The sequence below is a fragment of the Mastigoproctus giganteus genome, chromosome 6, assembly GCF_048544385.1.
Source record: "Mastigoproctus giganteus isolate SK-2022 chromosome 6, ASM4854438v1, whole genome shotgun sequence".
Lineage (NCBI taxonomy): Eukaryota > Metazoa > Arthropoda > Arachnida > Uropygi > Thelyphonidae > Mastigoproctus > Mastigoproctus giganteus.
The window spans coordinates 35,909,435-35,936,266 of NC_143580.1; the positions used below are offsets into that span (position 1 = coordinate 35,909,435).

Below are 26,832 nucleotides of genomic sequence, written 5' to 3' on the forward strand. Positions count from 1 at the left end.
ATATGGTTTTTTCAAGTTTTCTTTGATAATCCCCACTCTTTCCTGGAGACTCTGACAACTAAGGCTGTGAAAAAACGGATTTTGTCCCTGAGTTTTGACACGAGGCAGAAAACTGAGTTTATCATCTAAGGTGATATCCCAAATACTTAGTTTGGGATACATAGGGGATTTGGGTATTATTTAGTTGGATTCTGAGCAGTCTATTGTGGCTAAAATGGTTCTTAAAAGTCATAAAACTGGTTTTACTGCGGGATATTTTCAGTTTGTTGACTGTAGCCCATGACATAAATTCTAAGTGGGAAGCATTCAAGGAATTAATCGTGGAAGCTACTAAAAGTTTCATACCTATTAAGAAATATCGTTCAAGGTTTAGGCCTAAATGGTTGTCAAATGAACTAATGAGACTCGTAACAGAGAAGAAAAATGCATGGGATGCATATAAATTATCAAGCGACTCAGAAGCCTATGGCAGATATAAGTTAATCTGTAATCAGGTCACAAAGGAGGTTCGGCAGGCGAAGGCAGATTACGAGAAATCCTTGGCAAAAGATGCTAAGAAAAACAGCAAGGATTTCTTTACTTATATAAACTCTAAAAGGAAGGGGATGAATCTGATTGGTCCACTCGACATCGATGGTTCGACTGTTGATGATCTTGCTCAGATAGCAAACAAACTGAATGAGTATTTTGCATCTACATTCACACGTGAGGAATTATTAAGGTTTGAAAATGGCAGAAGATTATCAAATTGTAGCAAGATACTTAATGATTTTGTAATAACTGAGAGCAAAGTGGAAGAGAAATTGTTGAAGTTAAACGTAAGAAAAGCACCTGGGGTGGATGGGATCTATCCAGTTATATTAAAGGAGGCGGCAAAGCAACTAAGCAAACCCTTAGCCATAATTATGAGAGCATCCTTGGATTCGGGAGGTTCCCACGGACTGGAGATGTGCAAATGTATCCCCAATTCACAAAGGGGGATCAAAGGGTGACACGAGTAATTACAGACCAGTTAGTTTAACTTCTGTTCCGGGTAAAATAATGGAGTCGCTGGTTAAAGATGCATTGCAGGATCATCTAGACAAGACTGCAGCAATAATTCAGACACAGCATGGGTTTGTTAAGGGAAAGTCTTGTCTGACAAATTTGATAGGATTATTATGATGTGGTTATAAAGGAACTGGATGCAAAAAATAATTTTGATATCATATATTTGGATTTCAGGAAAGCTTTTGACACTGTTGCGCATGGAAGACTATTGTACAAATTGGAGCAGAATGGTATTAAGGGTAAGTTGCTACAATGGATAAAAGGATGGTTAAGTGCGAGAAGACAGAGGGTGGTAATCAATGGGTGCTGCTCTTCTTGGACTAATGTTATTAGTGGAGTCCCACAGGGTTCGGTGTTAGGTCCACTGTTGTTTTGTATATTTATCAACGATATTGATGAAGGTATATCAGGCTTAATGTCGAAGTTTGCAGATGATACAAAGGTTGGCATAGTTGTTAATGACAGTAATGGCAGTGTGCTACTGCAACAGGATCTGGATAATTTGGGCAGATGGGCTAAGAAGTGGCAACTGAAGTTTAACCTTGACAAATGCAAAGTACTGCATATGGGTAGAAGTAACCCCAGAGAAACGTACCAACTGTGTGGTACTACACTTAAGGTGGTAGAAAATGAAAAAGACCTGGGAGTAATTGTGCAGGCAGATATGAAGTTTTCTGAGCAATGCAGACAGGCTGCCAGGGCAGGTCATGGGGTTTTGTCAATGATATATAGGAATTTTGCTAGCAGGGAAAAGGAGGTGATTGTCCCTCTGTATAAGGCAATGGTCAGGCCATGCCTTGAGTACTGCGTACAGGTCTGGAGGCCTCATTTTAGGAAGGATGTAGATTTACTTGAGCGTGTACAGAGAAGGGCAACAAGATTGGTGAGGGGAATGAAGGGATCGTCTTACCAAGAGAGGCTTAAGTTCTGCAAATTGTAGTGGCTGGAGACTAGGCACCTGCGCGATGATCTGATTGAGGTATATAAGGCCTTGAATGGGTTGAGCAAGCTGAATTCTGATGGGATCCTTCCACTTGTTCAGATTACGAACCTAAGGGGGCATAAATTCAAATTAAGAAAAGACAGATGTAGAATAGATGTGCGGAAATTTGCCTTTAGCCAGCGGGTGGTTAATTGCTGGAACAAACTTCCATCTGTCGTTGTGGAAGTTGATAGGTTGAATAAATTTAAGGAGGAACTGGACAGGCATTTGGAGGGAATGGTGTGATTTTTTTTTTTTTTGGCTGATGCTGCATAAGCTCATACATTTGCTTTCTTGCATCACATGCCACTATTACTACTACTACATCAAATCATCCAAGATAGGCTGTATTTTCTCTTCAGTTATTCTCCTTGTGCTTCCATCAGCAACGATCACCAAGTCATCCGCATAGGCTATCTTACTGATACCATTGTGTTCCCTCGTTAACCACTGATCCTTTGGAGCATCCTCTTGAAATCTGAGCCAGTACGTTAGATGTTTTGCCACCACCTTAATATGTCTGTCGCTAAAGTATGATCGCATAACACTAGATATACGCATCACACTCTGCAGATCTCAAGCTCCTGAGGGCACATTCCCACCATAAAGTGTCAAATGTGCTCTGAAACACAGTGAGTACGTATTTAGTAGGTGAGTTGGACATATAGTTGGTAAGAAGATTTATAGCATCTTCAGTCGACCATCCTTTCTTGAAGCCGTATTGTGCTTCTGAACATAACTGATGATCTAGCATTTTTTGGATTCTTGGGGCTAACATTCACTCAAACAATTTCCCCAGGTTTGCTAAAAGCAAAATAGGTCTGTAGGCCCATAGATCTGATATTAATTTTTCAGGCTTGTGTAGTATCTTTAGTAGAGCTATTTTCCATTGACGAGGAAATATTCCTTCTAGTAAACACTTAATCATCAAATTTAAAAGAATGTGTGGAAAAAATTGCAAAAATTTAACTGGCTGTATTCTCAATCAGGTCAATTCTTACCAGGGCATTTCTTACCATTGAGCTTTGCCATGGCAGAGCCCAAATCCAGGAGTGAAAAGGTTCAATGTCTGATGGTCCTTCATACTTTTTATTATCATGACGTATTTGCATTTGTTCAGGCGATTCTAGATCCAATGTATCTTTGGGGAATAGGCTGTTAATTATGGAATCCACCATAGACATCCAGTCTTGAGTCTCTTGACCATCTACTTTAACTGTGTTATAAACACAGTTAAATATCGATGGTTTCGTAAAGGTGAGTACAGTGGTCTCAGACAGTTTTTAAATTCTGTACAGTGTGATCAACTGACGATGTTGCCAACAGTAAATTCTAAGTGGGAAGTTTTCAAGGAATTAATCATGGATGCTATTAAAAGTTTCATACCTATTAAGAAATATTGTTCAGGGTTTAGGCCTAAATCCACTTATCAAATGAACTAATGAGACTCATGACAGAGAAGAAAAATGCATGGGATGCATATAAATTATCAGGCGACTCAGAAGCCTATGGCAGATATAAGCTAGTCTGTAATCAGGTCCAAATAGATTACTATTTGAAGTACAACACCAATAGACGCTAAATGAGTGTTTACACATTCTAAAACATACATACGTGTGGGTGGGTGGGGACTATATATATATATATATATAATATAAGTAGAACGCGTGGAGATTTTATTGGTTTATATAGACTATATATATATATAGTCTATATAAGACTATATAATATTACAGATAATAGAAAGAATAAGCAAATAAATCCAACAATAATACCATCAGGGACCTAAGATAACGCAAAAAAAAAAAAAAAAAAAAAAAAATTTATCGCTTTTTACCGACAATCTAGATGACGTCAACTGGGGCCAACCACCCAGAATGAAGGCAAAAAACGACAAGAGGTTCTCTGTTTCTGTGATGATTAATATATGCTAAGTAATTTAAATCTAAACCAAATGTAAACCACTATAGGCCTAAAGTAAATCGAATATAAAACGAAAGATGATAATAAAAATTTTAGCAATATTAGAATCAAAGGTAGGAAATATAAGTAAAATATAAATGTAAGCATATATTAATCATCGTTGACCCGACAGAGAACGTAATTTAATGATTAAAATAAGATTAAATATATAATACATACTACATATTGACCGTATCTAGGACATAATGTAATAGTCGTCAAAATAATATGTGGTGCCCCCTATGTGATGGATACGGTAAAAATAATTAATTAAATTAAATTAACGCATTGAGAAACATGCAGATAGTAAGAAGAAAAACTAAAGGAGTAGGAATAATAGAACCTGAACTCCACAAAGGCGAAAAATAGTGGTATAGATAAGAAATAGTTTCTCCTACGTCCTCGGATTGCCCTAATAATTTCGGAGAAATAAAAATAAAGAGTGTAGGACAGTTTAAAGACATTACAAGATATAAGTTGTGGCTCGGGTAATTTAATTTAATTAATTATTTTTACCGTATCCATCACATAGGGGGCACCACATATTATTTTGACGACTATTACATTATGTCCTAGATACGGTCAATATGTAGTATGTATTATATATTTAATCTTATTTTAATCATTAAATTACGTTCTCTGTCGGGTCAACGATGATTAATATATGCTTACATTTATATTTTACTTATATTTCCTACCTTTGATTCTAATATTGCTAAAAAAAAATTTTTATTATCATCTTTCGTTTTATATTCGATTTACTTTAGGCCTATAGTGGTTTACATTTGGTTTAGATTTAAATTACTTAGCATATATTAATCATCACAGAAACAGAGAACCTCTTGTCGTTTTTTGCCTTCATTCTGGGTGGTTGGCCCCAGTTGACGTCATCTAGATTGTCGGTAAAAAGCGATAATTTTTTTTTTTTTTTTTTTTTTTTTTGCGTTATCTTAGGTCCCTGATGGTATTATTGTTGGATTTATTTGCTTATTCTTTCTATTATCTGTAATATTATAGACATTATGGGTGCTTTGCATGATTGCTTGCAACTGCATTGACTCATAAATATTATTTACTTATTTACAGTTACTGTCGTTTTAATTTAATTATAAGACTATATATATATACATCTATAGCCTAATTTGCCTCTATATATTTTCAGTTCAACTATTGTTTTGTCAGTGGTGTGGTTTTGCCATGCAAGTACTAGGCTTTCTGTTTTATTATTTTTCGCTGCATAAGGACCATTGCTATGCAAATCTATTGCATCGGCGATTTGACCTTAGTATCATTCCGTCGTTGTATGAATTTGTTTAGCATTCGAAATGCAGTGATTCCCTGACTATTATTGGCCTCATGGTCCTCTGTCGAGATGGGGCATAATGGTCAGTCTTTTATTTTATTAATTTTCAGTTTATTTGGTCATGTAATGTTGTTAGTTTAAGTTTCCACCTTAGTCAGATTTCACATAATTCGGAAACTGGTGCCATCAAGGGGGCGTCACTAAATTTCTCTTAATTGGCTTAATTTCTAAATTATTTTAGGAACATTGCTTCAACACTACCCTTTTCTTCTTTAACCCCCCACCCCCCCATATTTTTCTGTTATTGTTATTTCATTTGGTTCAGTTCATTTTCACTCTGCTGGTTTGCCATGCTACTGGCAATATTTTATTTTAATTTAGCTTATTATACGCAACATGTAGTGGATTGTGCTTTTCTGCTACCACTGATGTTAGCGTTTCCTATTATTTTTCTTATTTATTTTAATATATAATTTTTATTTCTCTATTTAATTTTTGGATTAATTTGATCATATATATATATATATATATATATTAGCATGTGTATATATTATAAATATATATATTAGCATGTGTATATATATGTGCGCACGTGTGTGTGTATGGCAACCTCAAAATAAATCGAGGTTAAATTAAAAACAGTACAGAAAGAAAGGGATCTGGGAGTTATAATACAGACAGATATAAAGTTTTGTGAGTAGTGTAAACAGGCAGCCAGGATAGTCCATGGTGTCCTATGGATGATTTATCAAATGTTATCCTGTAGAGATAGGGAAGTCATAGTCCCACTGTATAAGGCAGTTGTAAGGCCACATTTGGAATACTCTCTCCAAGTATGGAGACCTCATCTGAGAAAAGGCATCGAGCTTCTTGGAAGGGTCCAAAGAGGGGCAACTCGCACAGTGAGATCAGCAAAAGGGCGATTGTATGAGGAAAGACTGATTGTGGGCTATGGAGCTTGCCAATGAGGCACCTTTGAGAGGGGTTAGTAAAATGAACAAAGGTAGAATTTTCACATTATAAAGAATTCCAGAACTAGAGGCCATAAATTCAAATTACAGGGGAAGTGATTTAGACTACATTGTAGGAAGTTTTCTTTTAGTCAACAAGTTGATTACTGAAACAGGTTACCTCCGCAGGTAGTTGAGGCCAACATTTTGAAGAAATTCAAGGGTCGGTTGGATAATTACCTACATGAGGAGGGAAGGGCGACTGGATCGTAATTTGTATTTTGTTATCTACTTTTTTTTTTTTTTTTGGCTGTGCAGCAAAAAAAAAAAATGCTATGGCTTCCTTGCACTTATGGTTGATACTAATAATATTGTAACTCAGATAAAATGACAATTTATATGTAGATTTATTTTCAAACTAACCTAATTGTAATGACAATAATGAAATTATAGTAATAGTTAGCATTACAATTAGGCTAAAAATGACCAATCATTTTTAGCCTAATTGTAATGCTAACAATTTTGCATTTTTTCCTCTGTGTCAAGAAAAGGATGCAAGATTTTCAGTTTCCAAGGTAGCTGTAACTGAGTTTGATTGAATAAGATAAAATTCTTTATTTATATGATAAATTATATCATCCGGATCTTCAGAATTATATGGATCATAAATTTTGTCACGTAGACAGATCCTGTCAGAGTTAAGATTTCCAGTTTAATTTTGATTTATTATTTTTTCTAAATTTTTTAGAGAAATTATTTATTTTTATTATTTATTATTTATTATTTAATTTCTTGTGCTTTGAAGCAATTTTTACTTTGTTCTTACAGAGTGAAATTGCTTCGAAGAATGAAATATTTGGAATTGTGTTGAAAAAACAAATTTTCACTTATTTTATAAATATGGCCATGATCTTTTTTGTAAGAACTTTTGCGTTGATTGACATTTTCTAGGGTTCCAGAAGACATTTTCTGAAGTTTTGCAAAAATTATAATTTTTTTTTTTTTTCATAATTATATTATTTGACAATAGAAAGCTATTAAATGCTCAATTATTCCTATCCTATTTCTATTCTATTATCTTATGAGATGCAACAGGGATTACCTTTATTTTTTGCTATCGGAGGGCTTCTTTCGACCAACTCTCCGAGTCCAACGTGTTAACAATTAATTTGTAACAATGATATGATATTTATAAAATTATTAAACGTCTTCCGCACTGTCAGAACAGCAGCGTTGGACGTCCAACTCAACTCCAGGCTCCAAACACTACCCCCTGCCAGTAAGGAAAACATCACGTCCAAACATTAAAACTAAAATTAAAATTAAAAAATATTTTAAGAAATGGTGTAAAAAAGCTTAACTGCATATAGAGCAATATTCTCTTCCTTCTTTAAGTTGGGCTGAGGCTTTTTGAAACTACATGTTCACAGGAATAAGAGAAAACCAAAAAGTTAACCAGAAGAATTTGTCTTATGTAGTACTTTTTTGTTCTTCAATCATGCGCATAAATGACCAATCATCGGATAGTAGAAATGATCTATGAATATTAATTGAATTTATGCATAACTTCATCTCGAGGGTTTCTGCAATAAGTAATTTATAGTAATTATGCTAAATATTTATTATTTTTGCTTCGTTAAAACTGAATACATGTTGGTCATTTATTGCATGAAACGATGAATTGGAATCAACAAGGGCTCCGTAGATGTTGAAAGTTTGAAGAGCACTGCTATAAGTTAACTAGTTTGAGTAACATGGTTTGTTGTTTGTTATTTGGTTTTTAGGAGCATTAGCAACTAAGGCCATATTGCTCCGGGAATATGCAGTAGTCATTCCCTGACCTTTCCGCATCCTCCGTATTTGGTGGTGACGGGCTCGAACCCCGGTCTAATCAAGAAGCGTGTGCTACGCACTGCTGCTCCTTCCCACCTGGCTACGGAGACGCCTGAGTAACATGGGACATCAGTCACTCACAATAATTATTAAAGGAAGTACCTGATGTGTGTGTTTAAATTCTTATGCTTTGTATTCTTATTTGCACAACTTCAAGTGGAAATTGGCATAGATCTGTTTGTGAATTTACTTATATAAATAAGTAATATATCACCAAAAAAGTGCTGTTTGATTTGTTTTCTGTTAAAGTATGTCATCATTCATCTTTTTCTGAAGTAATATATGTGGATTGCTAAGACAGGAAGGAGGAAAAGACCATTTATATAAAGTTGCTTTTTTTTTTTTTTTCCCCTTGTCATGATTGATCGTATAGCATATAAAGAAGCTAAAATGCTTTAATGGAAAACAGAAAAATTGTTTATGCCAAATCAGCCCTATCTCCATTTTGCATGTTTCAGAAAAATGATAAAAAATCATCAGAGGGGAAAGTCTGAGTATGAAAATTGACAGCCAAAACTTGGTCTTGCAAGTTAAATGCAGAGAAAGATAAATTTTCAAATTATTTCGAAGCATGTTTTGAAACCCTGCATCTTTTATTGCTTTCTTGTACATCCTTATATCTGTATGCAAATCTTCTTTTCAGATATGTTTTTCTCATTTGACTCATTGGTTTGATAAATTTGAAGAGATTTGATTCACTGTAAATGTTTTTCAAATTTACACATTCACGCTAATTTTGAACATATTTCTGTTTAGATATTTAAGGTACTTGAATCAGTGTTTTCATTATTTAATAAGTTTTCTGCAGTCTTGAATTCTTAAAATCACTGCCCACTTTAGCATTGTTTTTGTATGTATAATGTTTAATTTTTTCAGTTTTATATCAGTATTTAGAATTCTAATTAATATTTAAAATTTGTAATAATCTAGTAATTATATTATTTTTCTCCCACCAAATTTATGTTGATAGAAACCCCAGTACAAGAAGATGAAGAAGAGGAAAAAATATCAGAAATTAGATTTGTTCCATCTAATAAAGATGTGTGTAAGTTACTTCAAATTGTTTCAGAACTGTCAGAAATGAATTACAAGTAGCTGCAGGCTTGTTCAAAAATAATGCATCCATCACTCTGTTTTAAAAAGTAGTTTTAAGGCTTTTAGAGATATGTTTTGAACTCTATAATAGTGTTAATTATTTTTTGAGAGACAATTTTGTGCTAAATTCAAATAGAAATAAATTTTAAAATTAAAATATAACTTGACAAGTTATTGTTAAAGTAGCCAATGAATTAAGCAGAAATATCTTCCTAGATTTGATCACTGATTTGAGTAAAGAACCCATGGAGATCAGGACAGAATTCATAAGCAATACTTGCCTGCTCCAGTTATCACTGAAATGACTTGATTATACAATGTAAAGTACTGTGGGTGACCCCTCGACGTGGGCACCTGTACGTGGTGACGCTTCTGGACTTCCAGACTAGCATCACTGGGATCCAACGCCCACAGCCTCGGTTCCAGGCTAACATCAATGGAATCCGGCGTGTTTGCCGTGCGCTGTGACCCGTGGAAATTCGGAAAGGGGGATCCTGGTGGTTGAGGGGCCCAGCTTCAATACACCACTTTGGCCCCTGCTTCGACAAGATGGGTGGTCCTGGAAGGCCCGGCTAGGATCAATTGGCTAGTAGGCTTGCCTGCAAGGGTCAACCGTGTCAATGCCACGCCCCTACCCCCATGGTCCGAGGGACAGGATTCAGGCTGGCGGTGGTACGGGTATGGTGTCTGGGTAGCCCTGGCGTTCCACTCCCGAGCGCATTTATTGCATGCCGGGCTCCCCACCCACCACGGAGTCCCTTTGGGCTCCGTGGTGGGTGGGGAGCCCGGGCACTGAACCACTTAAAATTTACATGAATCCTGATAAACTTACTTTCTCAGGGGCCCCAACCCGGTCCCTATCTGCAAACAGAGACGAAGACACAGATAGTATTATTAGTACAAAGAGGCAGCGAACTGAATTACCATCGGGGCCTGTTCCAAGGTTCCTAATTATACACTCCACCAGTGGAAAACCGATTGGTAAAATGTCACCCTTTTTTATACAAAAAGGGTTAGATGGGTTAGCAGGTTCACCCAAATCAGTTAAGAGGCTCTGTTCTGGGGATCTCTTGATTGAATCTAAAAATGACAGGCTGAACATCTACTCCGAGTAACATCAGTCGGAGGAATACCTATAACAGTGACACCACACAGAACACTAAATTCATCAAGAGGTGTAATTTCAGAGTGGGACCTTCTCGACGTTACTGAGGAGGAAATCTGCTCGGAATTGAAGTCACAGGGAGTTATTGCCGTCAAGAGAATTAGTGCGCGTAGGGATGGGAAACTTGTTAAAACCAGGAGCATTATCCTGACTTTTAACTCGCCCAAACCTCCCGATGAGATTAAAGCTGGCTACATCAACTGTCCAGTGCGTCCATATGTTCCAAACCCTTTACGGTGTTTTTAATGCCAGAAATATGGACATTCTCAAATGGCCTGCCGTGGAGTCCTTGCATGCACTCGATGTGGTGCAAAGGACCACGAAACAACAGCATGTTCAGCCACAAAACCCACCTGCATTAATTGTGAAGGAGAACATCCAGCCTATTCACGAGCATGCCAGAGGTGGAAAGAAGAAAAAGAAATTCAACGGCTGAAGGCAGAGCTAAACATATCGTACCAGGAGGCAAGGAAAGCGGTGAAACCTTTCAACATCAACAAACCTACCTACGCCCAGAAGGTAGCAAGGAGGTGTTCCATCGGAACTCAGACGGATATGTTCATCCCTCCAAAAGAATCATTTACTCCCATCGCACGTTATCTCTTAAGCTCCCAAAAACCTGCACAGAAGGACCAATCAGCTGCCACTCCTATATCGGTACCTCCTAATGCTCCACAAGTAACAAAAGCAATTATGAAAGAAAAGAATAAGAAAGGTGAAGTACCCCCTAGTACCCAAGAAAACATGGATGTCGAGCAGAAGGATGTATCCGAAGATTCAGTTTTGGAGCTCTTTGCTGAGGAGGAAATGGACACTGGTCAGCGTCCGTACTCCCCCCCCGGAAGGATAAAGCCAAAACTGAAAAAGGTAAGCCCTCAGCACCTCGGAAGCCGCCTGATGGACCCACCAAGCCAAAATAATGGCTAAATTCCTACAGTGGAACTGTCATGGATTCCGGCAAAATACTGATGACATCAAGGCACTCCTGCAAAAAGCACAAACCAGCTTGCTTTTGCATACAGGAGACTTATTTAAAGGCAAATGATAACCCCACCATGCATAACATTACCATCATTCATAAGGATAGAATTGTGGTTGGTCCTGCCCACGAGTCGCAATCCTCATCGGCAACCAGATCCCATTTCAGCTTTTGCAGCTTACAACTAGCATTGAGGCTGTAGCAATTCGCCTTAAAGTGGGGTTCTTATTAACTGTCTGCTCTGTTTATTTGCCACCTGGGATTGACATCCCCCAGAAAGGCCTTGATGATCTTATCATGCAATTGCCTTCCCCTTGTTTAATTCTTGGGGATTTCAATGGACATAATACTCTGTGGGGTGGTGCTAACATCAATCGAAGGGGACGAGTCATAGAGCATATGCTCACTGACAATGACCTCTCCCTCTTAAATGTGGGTACAAACACCTTCTTCCACGTGCCTACCCGTACATTCTCTGCCATTGATCTTTCTATCTGCTCCCCTTCTCTCCTTCCTTCACTTACTTGGGAGGTAGAAGAAAATCCATATGGAAGCGATCCCTTCCCCGTGATAACCACCCTAACTAGTGGTAGACCGTGTCTGCCATTTAGTTTACCACGGTGGAAGATTGATCAGGCAGACTGGAATGCCTTTCAACATCTGGCAAACCTTGACATCGGTACAGTCAGTCAGGAGCCAATCAATGAAGCAGTCATTTATGTCACAGAAACGATTGTCCAAGCAGCTGCAATTGCAATCCCAAAATCATCCAGCCGGTTCCCACTATTCCCCAAACCTTGGTGGAATTCAGAATGCACGGCAGCAAAAAAAGCACAAAACAAAGCCTGGGGGATATTCCGCCGATATCCCACGACTGAAAATTTAATATCATTCAAACGTGCACGTGCGAAAGCACGTTATGTACGATGTCAGAGCCAAAGGAAATCTTGGATTTGTTTTACATCTTCCATAACTCAGGCTGCTAGCCCAAAAGTAGTCTGGGATAAGATCCGGAAAATGAAGGGAAAATATTCACCATGCCCTTCAGTGATCCTCGAGCACAACGGATATCCAATTGCAGATCAACCTGCAGTTGCAAATAGTCTAGGGGAAACATTTGCAAAAATCTCTGCAATAACATATTTTCCCGCAGAGTTTTTGGCCCTGAAAAAGAAAGTTGAGAAAAACCCACCGAACTTCTCTTCAAAAGGGCTTGAATTGTATAACAAGCCCTTTTTACAGGAAGAGTTAAATGCAGCACTCTTTCTCACGCATGCAAGTGCTGTGTGGCCCGATGACATCCACTACGAAATGTTAAAACACCTCTCACCACAATCTAAGGATCACCTTTTAATTCTGTTTAACAGAATTTTTATTCACAAACAATTTCCGGATTCCTGGCAAAGGGCTATCGTCCTTGCTTTCCCAAAACCAGGAAAAGATCCTAGCAATCCAAGTAACTATCGTCTTATTGCTCTGACAAGCTGTTTGTGCAAAGTCCTGGAAAGAATGGTTAATGCATGCCTCGTATGGTTTTTAGAAACAAATGGTCTGCTTTCCAGGACACAGTGCGGCTTCCGAAGAAATAGATCCACTCTGGATCATTTAATCCGATTGGAAACGTCCATTTGTGATGCTTTTATTAAATCCGATCATTTGGTAGCAGTTTTCTTTGATATTGAAAAAGCGTATGACAGCCTGGCGATTTGGAATTTTAAAAGACCTCTATAACTTTGATCTTAGAGGTAACCTTCCTGTTTTTATTAAAAACTTACTTTCGAATCGCCAATTTCAAGTCCGTTTAGGATCCACCCTCTCTCGAGTTTTCTCTCAGGAAGAGGGAGTCCTACAAGGATCCGTTCTAAGTGTCACGCTTTTCGCAATCAAAATAAACTCTATCACAGAACTTCCACCCACTGTAAACAATGCCCTCTATGTTGACGACTTTGCTATATTTTGTCATTCATGCAATATGAGGGTCATTGAAAGGCAACTGCAGAAAACCATTGATCATCTTACAGCTTGGTCTTTGGCTAATGGGTTCAGATTTTCATCACAGAAGACTGTTTGTGTACACTTCTGTCGCAAACGTAATCTTCATCCTGACCCAGAATTAAGGCTTGGGCAAAATAACATCCCAGTTGTAGCAGAATTCAAATTCCTTGGACTTATTTTCGACAAAAAGCTGACATTTTTACAACATATTCATCAGCTGAGGACATGATGTGTCAAAGGGCTTAACATCCTTCGTGCCCTTTCGTCAACCTCATGGGGTGCAGATTGTGCTACCCTTCTTCGTCTCTACTGGGCACACTTTCCAAACTCGACTATGGGTCTCAGGTTTATGGTTCTGCTAGAGATAGTGCACTTCGGTGGTTAGATCCAATCCACCATCAAGCCATCCAGACAGCCACTGGAGCATTTCGCACATCTCCTGTCCAAAGCCTTTACGTTGAAGCAAATGAACCATCTCTGTCTCTTCGACGTAAGCAGTTGTCCTTACAGTACACCTTCAAATTAAAATCCCTGCCCGATCATCCCACGTGGCCATCCGTTTTTGAGCCGCGCTGGGGAAAACCTCTACAACACCCGTTGGACTGCCAACAAACCTTTTGGTATTTGCATTCAAGGGCTGCTGAATGAGCTAAATTTGACGGTAGACAACGTTGCCCAGTCTCCAAGGCAATTCTTTCCACCCTGGCATGCTTATTTTCCAACTTGCGACTTCTCCCTTAAGATCTGGGAGAAGGCTATTACACCGCCATCTGTCTACCAGCAACTCTTTGCATCACATAGACAGCAGTATTCTGACTTTCTGCCAGTCTACACAGATGGCTCAGAGTTAGAACATTATGTGGGATCTGCTGTTGTGTTCCCTCACAAAACATTATCCTATAAGATCCCACAAGAAACTAGCATTTATACTGCAGAGTTGCATGCAATACAAACAGCCTTAGATCACATTAAAAATCGCAACTACCAGAGGTATATGATTTATTGCGATTCATTGAGCGTGTTACAGGCTCTGGTATCGGTGAGTTTTAACCCTCATCCGATCCTGTCCAGGATCCGGCAGATTCTTTTTTCTCTCCTGAAATTAGAATTCGATATTTGCTTTTGCTGGATCCCAAGCCACATTGGGATCTGGGGAAATGAATCGGCTGATGCCGCTGCCAAATCAGCCATTTCCCTGGATAATCATTGCCTGTCAGTCCCTTATACAGACTACAGGCAAATAATACGTTCTAATTTACTCTCTCAATGGCAAGATTCTTGGCACGGACAGGCCACAAATAAATTACGTCACATTAAGCCTGTAATTACGCAATGACAGTCCAGTCTACGCAGGGTCCGAAGAGAGGAAGTTGTTCTTGCTCGGCTCCGCATAGGTCATAGTCATCTAACACATTCCTATTTGCTGAGGACGGATGACCCACCTATGTACGAGATGTGTAACGTTATTTTAACCGTCAGTCATCTTTTTATAGAATGTCCTGTTTTTATAGAAGCACGATGCTTGTGTTTTACTGCTTTTAATAATTTGACTGAGCCATTTACACTCAGTCAGATAATAAGTGACAGAGACAATATGTCCGACGTTTTTAACTTTTTACAATCTATTAATTTTTATACAAGGATCTAAGTTTTTATACTTTTTATGCTTTTACTTTGTCCTTTTTAACATAATAATTAATTGCTTGACGTGGTAACCTTGGCTACCAAAATGTTTAGTAGCATTTTAAATTTGACTTGGCGCATTATGGCCTTAGCTGTCAATGCACCATTAAAAATCAAACCAAACCAAACTGTGGTTGACCACCCAAGTGTGAACCAACGTAAGCAGGGGTTGAGGTGTGGCTCCCACACCACATGGAGGAATGCCCCCCCCCCCTCTGTGTTACCAGGCAATACTAGGTGGTAGATGACTCTTATCAACCAGTGCAAAACCACCACTTTGCTTATTGGAGGCTTAAAGTGGTGGAACCCATGTTTAGTCTCTGAAGCTAAGTTCCGATCAACCCTTCCCCATTTCTTCCATTATGCAGTATGACTGATGACTTTTGAGATTATGATGAACATCATGGCGAGATCCAGTCTTCCTTACATTTCGAGGGTACAGCTCTAAAACGGTATTCGCAGACCGGCCGCTAGTTAATACACCAGACTGCACCTATTCGTAACTCTTTAGGAGGCTTCCGGATCAGCTAGTGTACAATCGTGTTACCTCTCTACACTTCCACTGGAGGGAATCAGAGTAGTGTATGCGGGGGGCCATTGTCAAGGCCACGTTATATCGAGGATCTGAGTATATTCTTACCATACGTACGCCATATCCAATAATTTCATTACTTCATATAGCATGTCCCCCCCCCCACTTTTTCTTACTATTGAACACACCATGAATTGTCAAACTAATAGTGTAAGCTTATCTGTGAAAAGATCTAAGACTCCCAAACACTTCCTAGTCCATTTCACAAATATACATGATCTCAATTCTAATCTCAACGATGTCCATTTCCACTTGCAGTCTGCCAAACCCCACCTACTTTTTCTGACAGAATCTCAGTTATCGGTTGATTCAACTACTGCTCATCTTAGTTGCCGAACTGTTCTCCCAATTCCACTAATCATTTGGAGCTCTTTGCAACTTTACTTTCTCCAGTCCAACTTCCCTAACAGTGAGGTAATTTTCCTGTTGATTTTAATGTTCACATCTCCAGCTGGCTTCCGGTTTCTAGTCATGCCAACCCAGCTGGTCGAGATGCTGAGGCTTTGCAATTACTAATGACCTTGCCCAGATTGTTCATATACCTATAAGAATACCAGACAATCCTAACCATGCAGCCAATACGCTTGATCTTTTTCTCACAAACAACCTCAGATCATAACTTGTTGATTGTCTCTTCTCCAATGGAGCCTTTATCTCATGGCTATTCCCAACCTCGTGTTGTTTGGCATGCATTACAAGAATGCAAAATGGGATGACCTGTGAGATTTCTTTTCCTTGGTAGGATTACTGTCTCAAGACTTCTGATGTCAACATTTGCTCAGATCGTGTCAGTGAAATTATTCTTGTACGAATGGAATCCTTTATTCCACACTCCACTTTAAAATCTCGCCCTTTAGCTAAACCTCGGTTTTCCAATAAATGTGCTAAGGCTGTTCAAGAGAATCACATTGCATATCATGATTGGCTTGTTTCCAATTCTTCAGTTTCATTTTCTGCCTACACCAAAGCTCACAACAATTGTAAAGCAGTTATTAATCAGTCCAAACTAGATTTTGAACAGGCTAAGAGTGGAAAACTTGCTTCTTGCCCTAATGGTAGCCGAGCAGTCTGGTCTCTTGCCAAAGCTATTGGCTGCAATTTTGTCCATCTCTGCTCCCACCTCTGTCAAAACTAGATGTTTCTGTTTTCACTTCAGCCAGGGGATAAAGCTGACCTGCTAGCATCCCATTTTTCTTCCAACTCATGTATTAATGATCTTGGTAAAAGACCTCCCACCATTCCCAACATGCTCCATTCAATGCCTCCTGTGGTCTTCCGTCAAAAGGATGTCAGAAGGATTTTGACGAATCTTGATGCCAAGAAAGCTCCAGGTCCTGATGGTATTTCTTCACTTGTTCTCAAAACCTGTGTTCCTGAACTTACTCCTGTTCCTTGCCACCTTTTTTCACTTCTTTATTCCAAAGGTGTTTTTCCTTCTGCTTGGAAATTTACTCATATTCAGCCAGTTCCTAGAAAGGGTGACAAATCCCTCCCATCCAATTATCGTCCCATTGCAATTACTTCTACTCTTTCTAAAGCAATGGAGAAATCAATTAACCGCCAACTCTTAAACTACCTAGAAACCTTCTGTCTGATCAACGATCGCCAGTATGCATTCCATCAATGTCGATCCACTGGTGATATTCCGGATTGACAATGACAGAATCCATACTGGCGATCATTGATCAGACAGAAGGTTTCTAGGTAGTTTAAGAGTTGACGGTTAAATGATTCTGCCAATGGAAAAGTTAATTCAATGGAAAAGTTCGGTGAAACACAAGCAGTTGCTCTTGACATCTCAAAGGCTTTCAGTCGTGTTTGGCATAAAGGTTTTCTCAACAAGCTTCCATCTTTTGGTTTGCCAACTGTTTTTTGTAATTGGTTATCCAGTTTTCTCTCTGATCGCTCACTAAAGGTGATGGTAGATCGCTCACTGTCTTCTACTTCTCCACTAATGCTGGTATCCCCCAGGGTTCAGTTTTTTCCCACACTCTTTTCCTCTTGTATATTAATGACCTTCTTCCATTGACTGGAAATCCTATCCATAGTTTTGCCAATGATAGCACATTGCATTCCACTTTCCATTTTGAAAAACCTTGCCCTGCTCAATTAGCTTCAACTTCTCAAATATCTGCTACCAATTCTTTAAATGCCAATCTCCAGTGGGGCAAAGACAACTTAGTTGATTTCAATCCTTCTAAAACTCAGTCTTGTCTTATATCTCGCAAAAAGGATTCTTCTGCTCCTATGCTTATCTTTAGGGGCACTCCAATTTCTAGGCAAGATGATATATCTCTTTTGGTGATTACCCTGACTTCTAATCTCTCTTGGCACAAGCACATTACAAATATTGCTTCCTCTGCATCTAATAAACTTGGTTTACTCTTTTGCTCTCGGCATTACTTTTCTTCCAAACAGCTGTTTACTCTGTACAAATCGCAAACTGCCCTACCAGAGAATATTATTCCCACATCTGGGGTGGTGCACCCACAACCTCTCCTCCGGCTTCTAGATTCAATTCAGAAACAGTCTCTCTCCACTCGCTGTCTCACAGATGTACTGCTTCTGCTGCATGCCTTTTCTACAGATACTTCCATGGGCACTGTTCTTCTGAATTGGCTTCTGCAATTCCTGCTCTCTCTTTCAAAACAGCCCGAACACATGCTGCCACCAGCCAACATCCATTTACTGTCTAACTTCAAACTCACAGAACCAACTTTCACCTTCTTCATTTATTCATTCAACTGCCATTTTCTGGAACAACCTTCCTTCACACGTAGGCGTCTCCGTAGCCAGGTGGGAAGGAGCAGCAGTGCGTAGCACACGCTTCTTGATTAGACTGGAGTTCGAGCCCGTCGACACCAAATACGGAGGATGCGGAAAGGTCAGGGAATGACCACCGCATATCCCGGAGCAGTATGGCCTTAGTTGCTAATGCTCCTAAAAACCAAACAACAACAACAACAACCGTCACACGTATTTCCTGAAAATTAGTCTACAGAAATTCAAGTGTAATGACAACAAATATCTTCTTTCTTTTGTCTTCTCAATCTCCAACCCAAGTAGGGTACTAAGTACCATAGGTTCAAATATCTCTCGTGTTTGGGGTTTTCATAAAAAAAAAAAAATAAATAAATAAAAGTAGAGCATATGAATTGAAATGATACTGATAAAAGCATTAAAAATAGACAAAATAAAATAAGACTAAAAACACAAGCTTTTGGCATTGATATAATGCCTCTTTTGATGTAAAAAAACTTAAAGCAATCAGTATTTATACATACATAGCTGACATCTCTCTAGATGTACAACAGTGAATCCATCTTTTTTACTTGATATGACTGCTTCTCCATCTCATCATCATAATATAATTGATTACAAAGAGTTTCTCAGTCTTTTTTAAAAAAGTTTTTTCCGTTTCCTTTTTGTAAAAAAACTGTTAAATTGGCTTATTTTTGTTAACGAATTAGCATTAAGTGTGCTAATCCACATTGCAAAATAGAATGTGATACTATTTCATTGTACTTGTGGGATGCAAAGCTAATTAACAATATCTTCCAATAAGATGCCAAATAAATACGATCTACAATTTCAGGAGACAAAGTTTTCCCTGTATTCTCAATTTATACTCAGTACACAAGGCACATAAATGTGATTTTTTAATTTCAGTTGTCGGAAAACAAGACATAATTAGACATTTGCTTATTTATTTGCAAATGTCTAATTATGTCTTGTTTTCCGATAGCATGTACCAAACAGAAATAAATGCAAAAGTAGATGTAGCATCTCAGTTACAATGATGGCATACCTTCTGAATGTTTATTTGCATGTTTTGTCATAGAACATAATCTTCCTCTGAGTTGTGCTGATCATGCAGACACATTGTTCAAATATATATTTCCCGACAGTAAAATAGCAAAAAAACAGTTGTGGAAGAACAAAAACAACAGGCACTTATAGTGAAATTGCACAGATAGGGAAAGAAGAGGTGGTGATGGCTATGAAAAATTGGTCATTTTTGATTGCCACATATAACAGTAATTAAAGTGATTCCAAGCTATATCCCATTGCAGTAACTTTTCATAATAAAAGAGTCATCAAATCAACAGCGTCCTCTTGGTGTGAGAATTGAAACGTGTCTACAGGTTACAGTGGTTAGAAGTAGCGAGAAAAGCCATATGAGCACTTTTTTGATTAACCAATATGAAAAGTACAACAATCAGTTGCTAATGAGTGTCATTAACTCTTGTTCAATTCGAGTTCATGATCCAAAAGTTTTGAAAGAAGGCATTGATGAATTCAAGAAGAACTTCAAAAACTATATTTCACATTTTTTGTGTTATAAATGAGTACAGAATTAGGGAATTACTATAAATTAAAATTACAAGGGAAAAGGTTTAGACTGTACTGTAGAAAGTTTTCTTTTAGCTAGCAAGTTAATTACTGGAACAAGTTATCTCAATGGGTGGTTAAGGTTGACAATTTGAGAAAATAGAAATGTCAGCTAGATAGGATAGGCATTATATGAGGAGGAAGTCAAATAGCTAGTTTATTTTATTTATTTATTTATTTATTTTGCTGTTACAACAAAAGCCTTGGACTTCCTTGCACCTTTTGACTAATACTAGCTTGACTTGTGTATATATTAATTTTTAATAATATATTTTCATACATATTTTGAGGTTTTTATAAAGTTTGTGCTGATAATCTGCTTCTTTATATTCATTTTATTTTAATTGCCAGAATAAGATGAGATTGCAAGTAATTTTATATAAGAATTGTAAAATTCAAATCTGCTTAAATTGAACTTACCAAAAACAAAACATCATAACCTAATAACACTCATAACTAGGGTGATGCATTACATATGAACATGACTGTAATATGACAGTATGACATTTTTATATCTGATAAAGATTGAGCTCTAGTTTCATTTTAAAACATGTTTTTTTTTTTTTTTTTTTGTGTGTGTTTTTTGTCACCTCACCTTCACATTTTAATGCAGTCAGCATCTCATATATATGGATTATTACTATCCAATGCCACATCTCTCACTTATTCATTAGTACCACAATGAAACCTCTAGTAATGGGCTCTCTAAATAACAGGTACTCGCTTATAATGGTTAATTATGAGCAAGTGCCTGTTTTTCGCAATTATATCATTGTTCCTGGCTAGTGCTCTGTAAGAATAATGCTAAAAAATCTTCTGATAAGTGAGCACCCTAGTTAAGAGTTGTAGGCAGTGGATTGAGCTGATCTGTGGATTAAAAACCTCTGGCTAAAGAGAAGTTAATAAGCTCTGAATAAAACTGTATTACTTGGTGTATCTACCCATTTGAAAGGTATGAATTTTGTTGCAAAATGGCCAACAACCAGAAATATTTAATGGTAGAAGAAAAAAATTAATTTTTTTCTTCTACCATTCTAAAAAATGTACTTTAAGTACATTTTTTTAGAATAAGGGACAGGTGGACTTTAACCTGTTTCCCTGACAGGGGAATCTCCCAAAAAATTGAATTTTCTCTAACCAGAGGAGTGTTCTATTCTGGGGGCCTAAATTGGAGTTGCATCACCTTACGGGACACTAGATACCTTAGTCTCTGATGAGTCTAGTTTTATTTGTCTCTGGACACCCATTCATTTCTTCAGTGACTCAGTTTCGTCTGGTAATGCCCCAAACTGTAATTGAGATCAGTACCTCCTTACATCAAGAATAGAGAGAAGAATCATTAGCTGAGCTGGAAATTAGCTGTTAAATTGACCTTGGAATACATGCCACAAGTTATACAAGCAGTGACTCTTGCTGGAACTACCTACAGCTATTCCTTTCCGAGTCATTTATCCGTAGACAAAGTACTCAGAGTGGATCTTGTAGCAACCATTATTCAGGTCAGAATTAATTTGCAAAATACTCTGAGTGGCCAGTTTTCCTCAGAGCAGCTTGAATTTTCCACATTTGTTTCAGACTCATTTGCATTTGTGTGAACTGCCTATTGTCTTTACCACAGGGTTGCTACATATGGATCGACATCCATCCATATGCAGCAACTCAATTCTCAATGGAAAATTTTGATAATATTTTTTTATATATTGGGTCTTTTTTGAAATAGTTAAGGCATTCCAAATTCCATTAAAATTTGACCAAAAAAATGTTGCAATTTTTTTTAAAAAATAAAATTTAGATATCTATATATGCTACTGTCCAAAACATATCTGGGCATGTCAGTTTCTCAATGATGTCACTGCCACTCACTTCATTATCATATTGGGTCCACTTTGATTGCTATGACACATCCTGGCGCCTCCATAGCCAGGTGGGCAGGAGCAGCAGTGTGTAGCACACACTTCTTGATCAGACCAGGGTTCGAGCCCGTGACCACCAAATACAGAGGATGCGGAAAGGTCAGAAAATGACCACCGCATATCCCCGGAGCAGTATGGCCTTAGTTGCTAATGCTCCTAAAAACCAAATAACAACAATGACACATCCCACTTCCCCAGGTTGGCTTTCCATCAATGAATGAAACCACTGACAGACTGCAGCAGGTTTAATCCTCCATTCCTCCTGCTGAACAGTTCATCTAATGATGTGGGACATGTAGGCCTGGCCACCTTCTGACATTCCAGAGTATTCTATTGGTATTCCGTATGGTCCACGGAATCATATCCACGAACCACTCTCAAACAGTGATGGTTTTATGGCATGTCATTTTATGCTTGAAACAAACATGTCTTTACCACAGGACTGCTACATCATAGGGAGCATGGAATTGTCTGAAATGTTAAGGTCAGCATTCAGAATTCTCTGCACAACCACCAAAGGTCCTTATTCCATACCATCAGAAATATCTGCTATACCATACCCTACCTCCTCTGAAATTCATTGTTGCCACAGTGCACTCTGGCAGCAAACGTTCTCCAGGCATCCTTCGTGCCCACCCACCCACCTGAACGTAATAGTGTGTAGTGAGATCATTACTCCATAGAGCTGATTTTTACCATTCTGTGGACCAATTATGGCATTTATTGCACCATGTATGGTGAGACTGCTGATTATAGTTGATAATATTTGGCTTAGGTGCTGCCACTGTTCCATAAAGACTGAGGCTGTGGAGCTCTATATATAGTGCATTCATGTAGACCTCAATTCCATTAGCTTCTTAAACTCCTGGTTTGATGTTTTGCAAAAATAACTGATGAGATTCTCACTGTACTCTGAGTGCTCTCTGGTCACAGGGAGTGAGCTTCTCTGGTCTACCAGCGTGTTGCCAGATAAGTGATTGTACTGTCACTTCCATTTCAGGAAGACAATCCTCACCGATTGACTTTAGATGGTGTAAGTTGTCAGCATTTGCACAAATTGAAAAGCCAGCAATATGACATCTGACAATGAGGCAGCCAAGAGCTGGAGCACAGTAGCAGATGAATGTGAGTTGACAATAGATCAAGTGCATGTGATCATTAAATATAGTTAATGATTGAATTCGTTTTCCAAATGATTAGTTTCAGTCACCTTTGACCTAATGGTTGTGCCAGAATATAAATAGAACATCCTCTTGAAATCAGCCAGCTCAGCTCTTACAGTTACAGGAGCAGCTAACTTGTGTGGCTCACATGCCTTCCTTATATACGTCTGAGTTCAGGAGGTCCAGTGAACTGTGAAAACAGTGATCGCCATGTACTTTTTTTGGAGGGTAGTGTATAAATGAAAGTATATTTCATGTTTGACATTATAAGGAAAAGTCAGATTGACACCAAATTTTAATCATTGCTTTCTTAGTCTCCAGGAATAAAACTAAGAAAGCACATGATTAAATAATTCATTCTATGAATTCAAAATTTATTTTATACTTAATGGTATCTTTCATTTTGAGTCAGTTAGGTTTTGTTTGTAAATAGTATGCTTATGGCTTATATATGCATTTCTCATAGGTGTTTGTATATGTATAATCTAATATTATTATTTTGTTTTACAGTGGATGATATGTTCAAAGCAATGTCTGAATGTCAGTCTTTACATCCTGATCCAAATGAATCTGTATCTGATGGTAAATTATCATTTTATTCTCTATTGAATCATACATAGAAGTAATGTAACACACACACACACACACACACACACACACACACACACACACACACACACACACACACACACACACACACACACACACACACACACCTCAGAAGCATATAATTTCTTTATTAGGTACCCCTATCTAGTATTGTATTAGATTCCACTAAGGTCTTGTGATATACTGGCCTATGCACACTAGATCAAATCTTAAATTCCTTGTGGAGATGACATCAACGGGACTATCTACTAGTGTGAATAGTCATGTTTATGTTATCCCAAAGAGCTCCAATATTGAAATCTAGTGATTGTGGGAACCATTGAGGATGGAAATATCTCATTATATACTTCAAACTGGTCCACAAGGTTTAAGAACGGTTATGATGCATTATTCTGTAAAAAGTAACTTTCACCATAGTTAGTCTCCACAATGGGATGCACCTGGCAGTGAAGCTTAAATACGCTCTAATGTTCAGGTGTTGGTTTATAGGCTCCCAGCTCAGATCGTTACACTTTCTTTACCAGCTTGTGATTTATCTTCTTGCATCTAGGACCTTCATTTCATGTTGTCACCGTACCTTAACCCTGCCACCAGCATTGTGGAAGCAGAATTCATTTCATCAGCAGGTGCCTCTATAGCCAGGTGGGAAGGAGCAGCAGTGCGTAGTACACACTTCTTGATTAGACCGGGGTTCGAGCCCGTCACCACCAAATACGGAGAATGCGGAAAGGTCAGGGAATGACCACCGCATATCCCGGAGCAATATGGCCTTAGTTGCTAATGCTCCTAAAAAAAAAAAAAAATTCATCAGCGGGCCCTTTACCAGTCCAGTAATGCCTAGTTGTAATGCTCCATAACGTAATGTAGGCATTTCATCCTGTTGTGTGCAAAGAACAGCAAGGTCAGTTACCGCTATAGCTCAGAATGTCCTGATTATATGTATAAATACCTGTTACTGTGTTTCCTGATTGACTGTTATTTTCCTCATGATGAGTGTGTAGGTATGTGGACCTGTATACTCTTGGCAGTGCTCTCTCTGTGTGAATATCATCTACTGGATTTTGGCTACTGACTTTTTGATGTGTAAACATCTTTGGAGGCACCTACTAAATTTCGGACGGTAGTAAAATCAATTTGTCATGATTTTGCAATGCAGAAATGACATCATTCAACATCATTTCATAACAAAGAAAAATGGAGTCAGGAGAGGAGATCGCACATGGGAGGTAATCTTGCAGATCACCTACTAAATTTCGGTAGTAAAATCAATTTGTCATGATTTTGCAACACCAAAATGATGTCTTTCCATTTCATAACAAAGTAAAACGGAGTTGGGAGAGGAGATCGTGCAAAGCATTATGGCAGGTGATATTGGATGTACTCAGAGCTGGCATAAACCAGCTGGTGGCAGAAAAACATTTATGATTCAGGGCATACCACTTAGGTGGCTTTGGGCTAACCATTGCCACCCGTGGCAGAAACCTTTTGGTAACTGGAGAAATGGATATCTCTAACAGTATCTCTGTTTCCTCATTGCGAAATGGAATTGCAGCATTGCCATCTCGTGCTTGTACTCGTTGAGATCCTGAGCCAAGTCATAGTTTCTATAGCATATTATGTGTGGATACTGTCATTTCTTGCAGATCTCGCAGTGCTACATGTGTAATTTGCAACAACGCACGACAGAGTAACATGATCCAACATGATAATATGATTGTAACAATACACATACTTGTATTGTTGCAACCATACTATTCAACAAATGGCTACAATCAAATGGGTAATTAGGCTATTGACCTAATCTCTTCCAAATGTTGATTCGGTAGAGTAAACAGCAGGTGTGAGCATAAATTACATCATTCATGATTTCGGTTCTAGCTGTTTGAAATTTAGTAGGTGTCATCAAAGATGTTTACACATAAAACGTCTTTTGTGTGTACAGGGTACGCACACAATTTTTTTTTTTTTTTTTTTTTTTGCATATTCACTGTTTCCTTTGCCACTTTTTCTGTCCTTGAACCCCGACCATTTTTGGCTGTTGCAGAGATACTAGCAGCTGCCTTCCAAGAATGTATTCACTCCATTCTCAAAAATCATTGTACCATCTGTATCTTCTTGACTGTGTAGACGTTGCCTGGGATATGCAATCCATATCTCATGTCATAATCTTATATATGATGTATCAGCCTGTTTGCATGGTGATCTTGTGGTCTTCCTTATAAAGTGGTTGGTGTGTGTGGTTAAAATAAAAATTATGCATAATCATTTCCAGTTTTATAGTAGAATGCCAGTAAACATAATTGAATTAACACTTAAAATAAGAAATAAACTAAATAAAATACTACACAGGAAATATTTCTTAACATTTTAAATACATCTTTTTAAAAGCTTTAGGTCTGTTTATCCCTGCAGTGGGTACACACAAAAAAAAAAAAAATATGTGCACCTGCTTTTACCCTGTTGCAATGGTGTGCATAGTTGCACACAACTATTTCTTGCCTTTAAAATGATGCACTTAAAAATGATATTCCTTATACTGATACTATATATCTTTATAAACAGTAGACTTGTTATATATAAAAAAATTTCTGAATACCTATCTTCCAGTGCACAGCATTGCAAAGTGAGAAAATGGAAGCAGAAACCAAAACTTATACGGAAAAATTTTACAAATACGGGTACAATGTACTATTCAGCAACACAAATTTAATACTACATACTTTTTTATTTAAGAAATAATCAATGATGCAGATAGAAATTGAAGGAAATATTGAACATATTCTACAGAAATGGTCCTGTAAAGTATGACCTTGACAAAATTATGTTGACCTCACAGAACAGATGCTTTATGCTTTCAAGTGGGTGAATGTGTTCTGCCACTAAAAATACATTTTCACAAAACCTGATAGCAACAGAAAATTTAAGGTTATATTATAAAACAAAATCATGTTGAGTAAATATTATTTATAAAATAATAGTACCAATAACAAATTCAAACCTAGTTTTACTCTTTAGCAGGCATTTATAATACTGTTTATAACACTTTTTAAGCTATGAAGCCTAGAGGCTGGGCAAAAAATGAAGGGATTCATCAAAAAATAGAATC

At 37.9% G+C, this 26,832-nt stretch overlaps 1 protein-coding gene across 3 annotated transcripts in view; it reads left to right on the top strand.

The window, feature by feature from the left end:
* icln (chloride nucleotide-sensitive channel icln) overlaps positions 1-26,832 on the top strand; it is a 133,051-nt gene that overhangs the window by 40,644 nt on the left and 65,575 nt on the right. For all 3 annotated transcript variants that reach the window (XR_016547049.1, XM_090375068.1, XM_090375069.1), the window contains exons 4-5: positions 9,111-9,185; positions 23,628-23,699. Coding sequence is in view for 2 of the 3 variants with exons in the window: in XM_090375068.1 (XP_090231194.1) it covers positions 9,111-9,185; positions 23,628-23,699 (147 nt within the window). In the remaining variant the exon portion in view is untranslated. The remainder of the gene's footprint in view (positions 1-9,110; positions 9,186-23,627; positions 23,700-26,832) is intronic.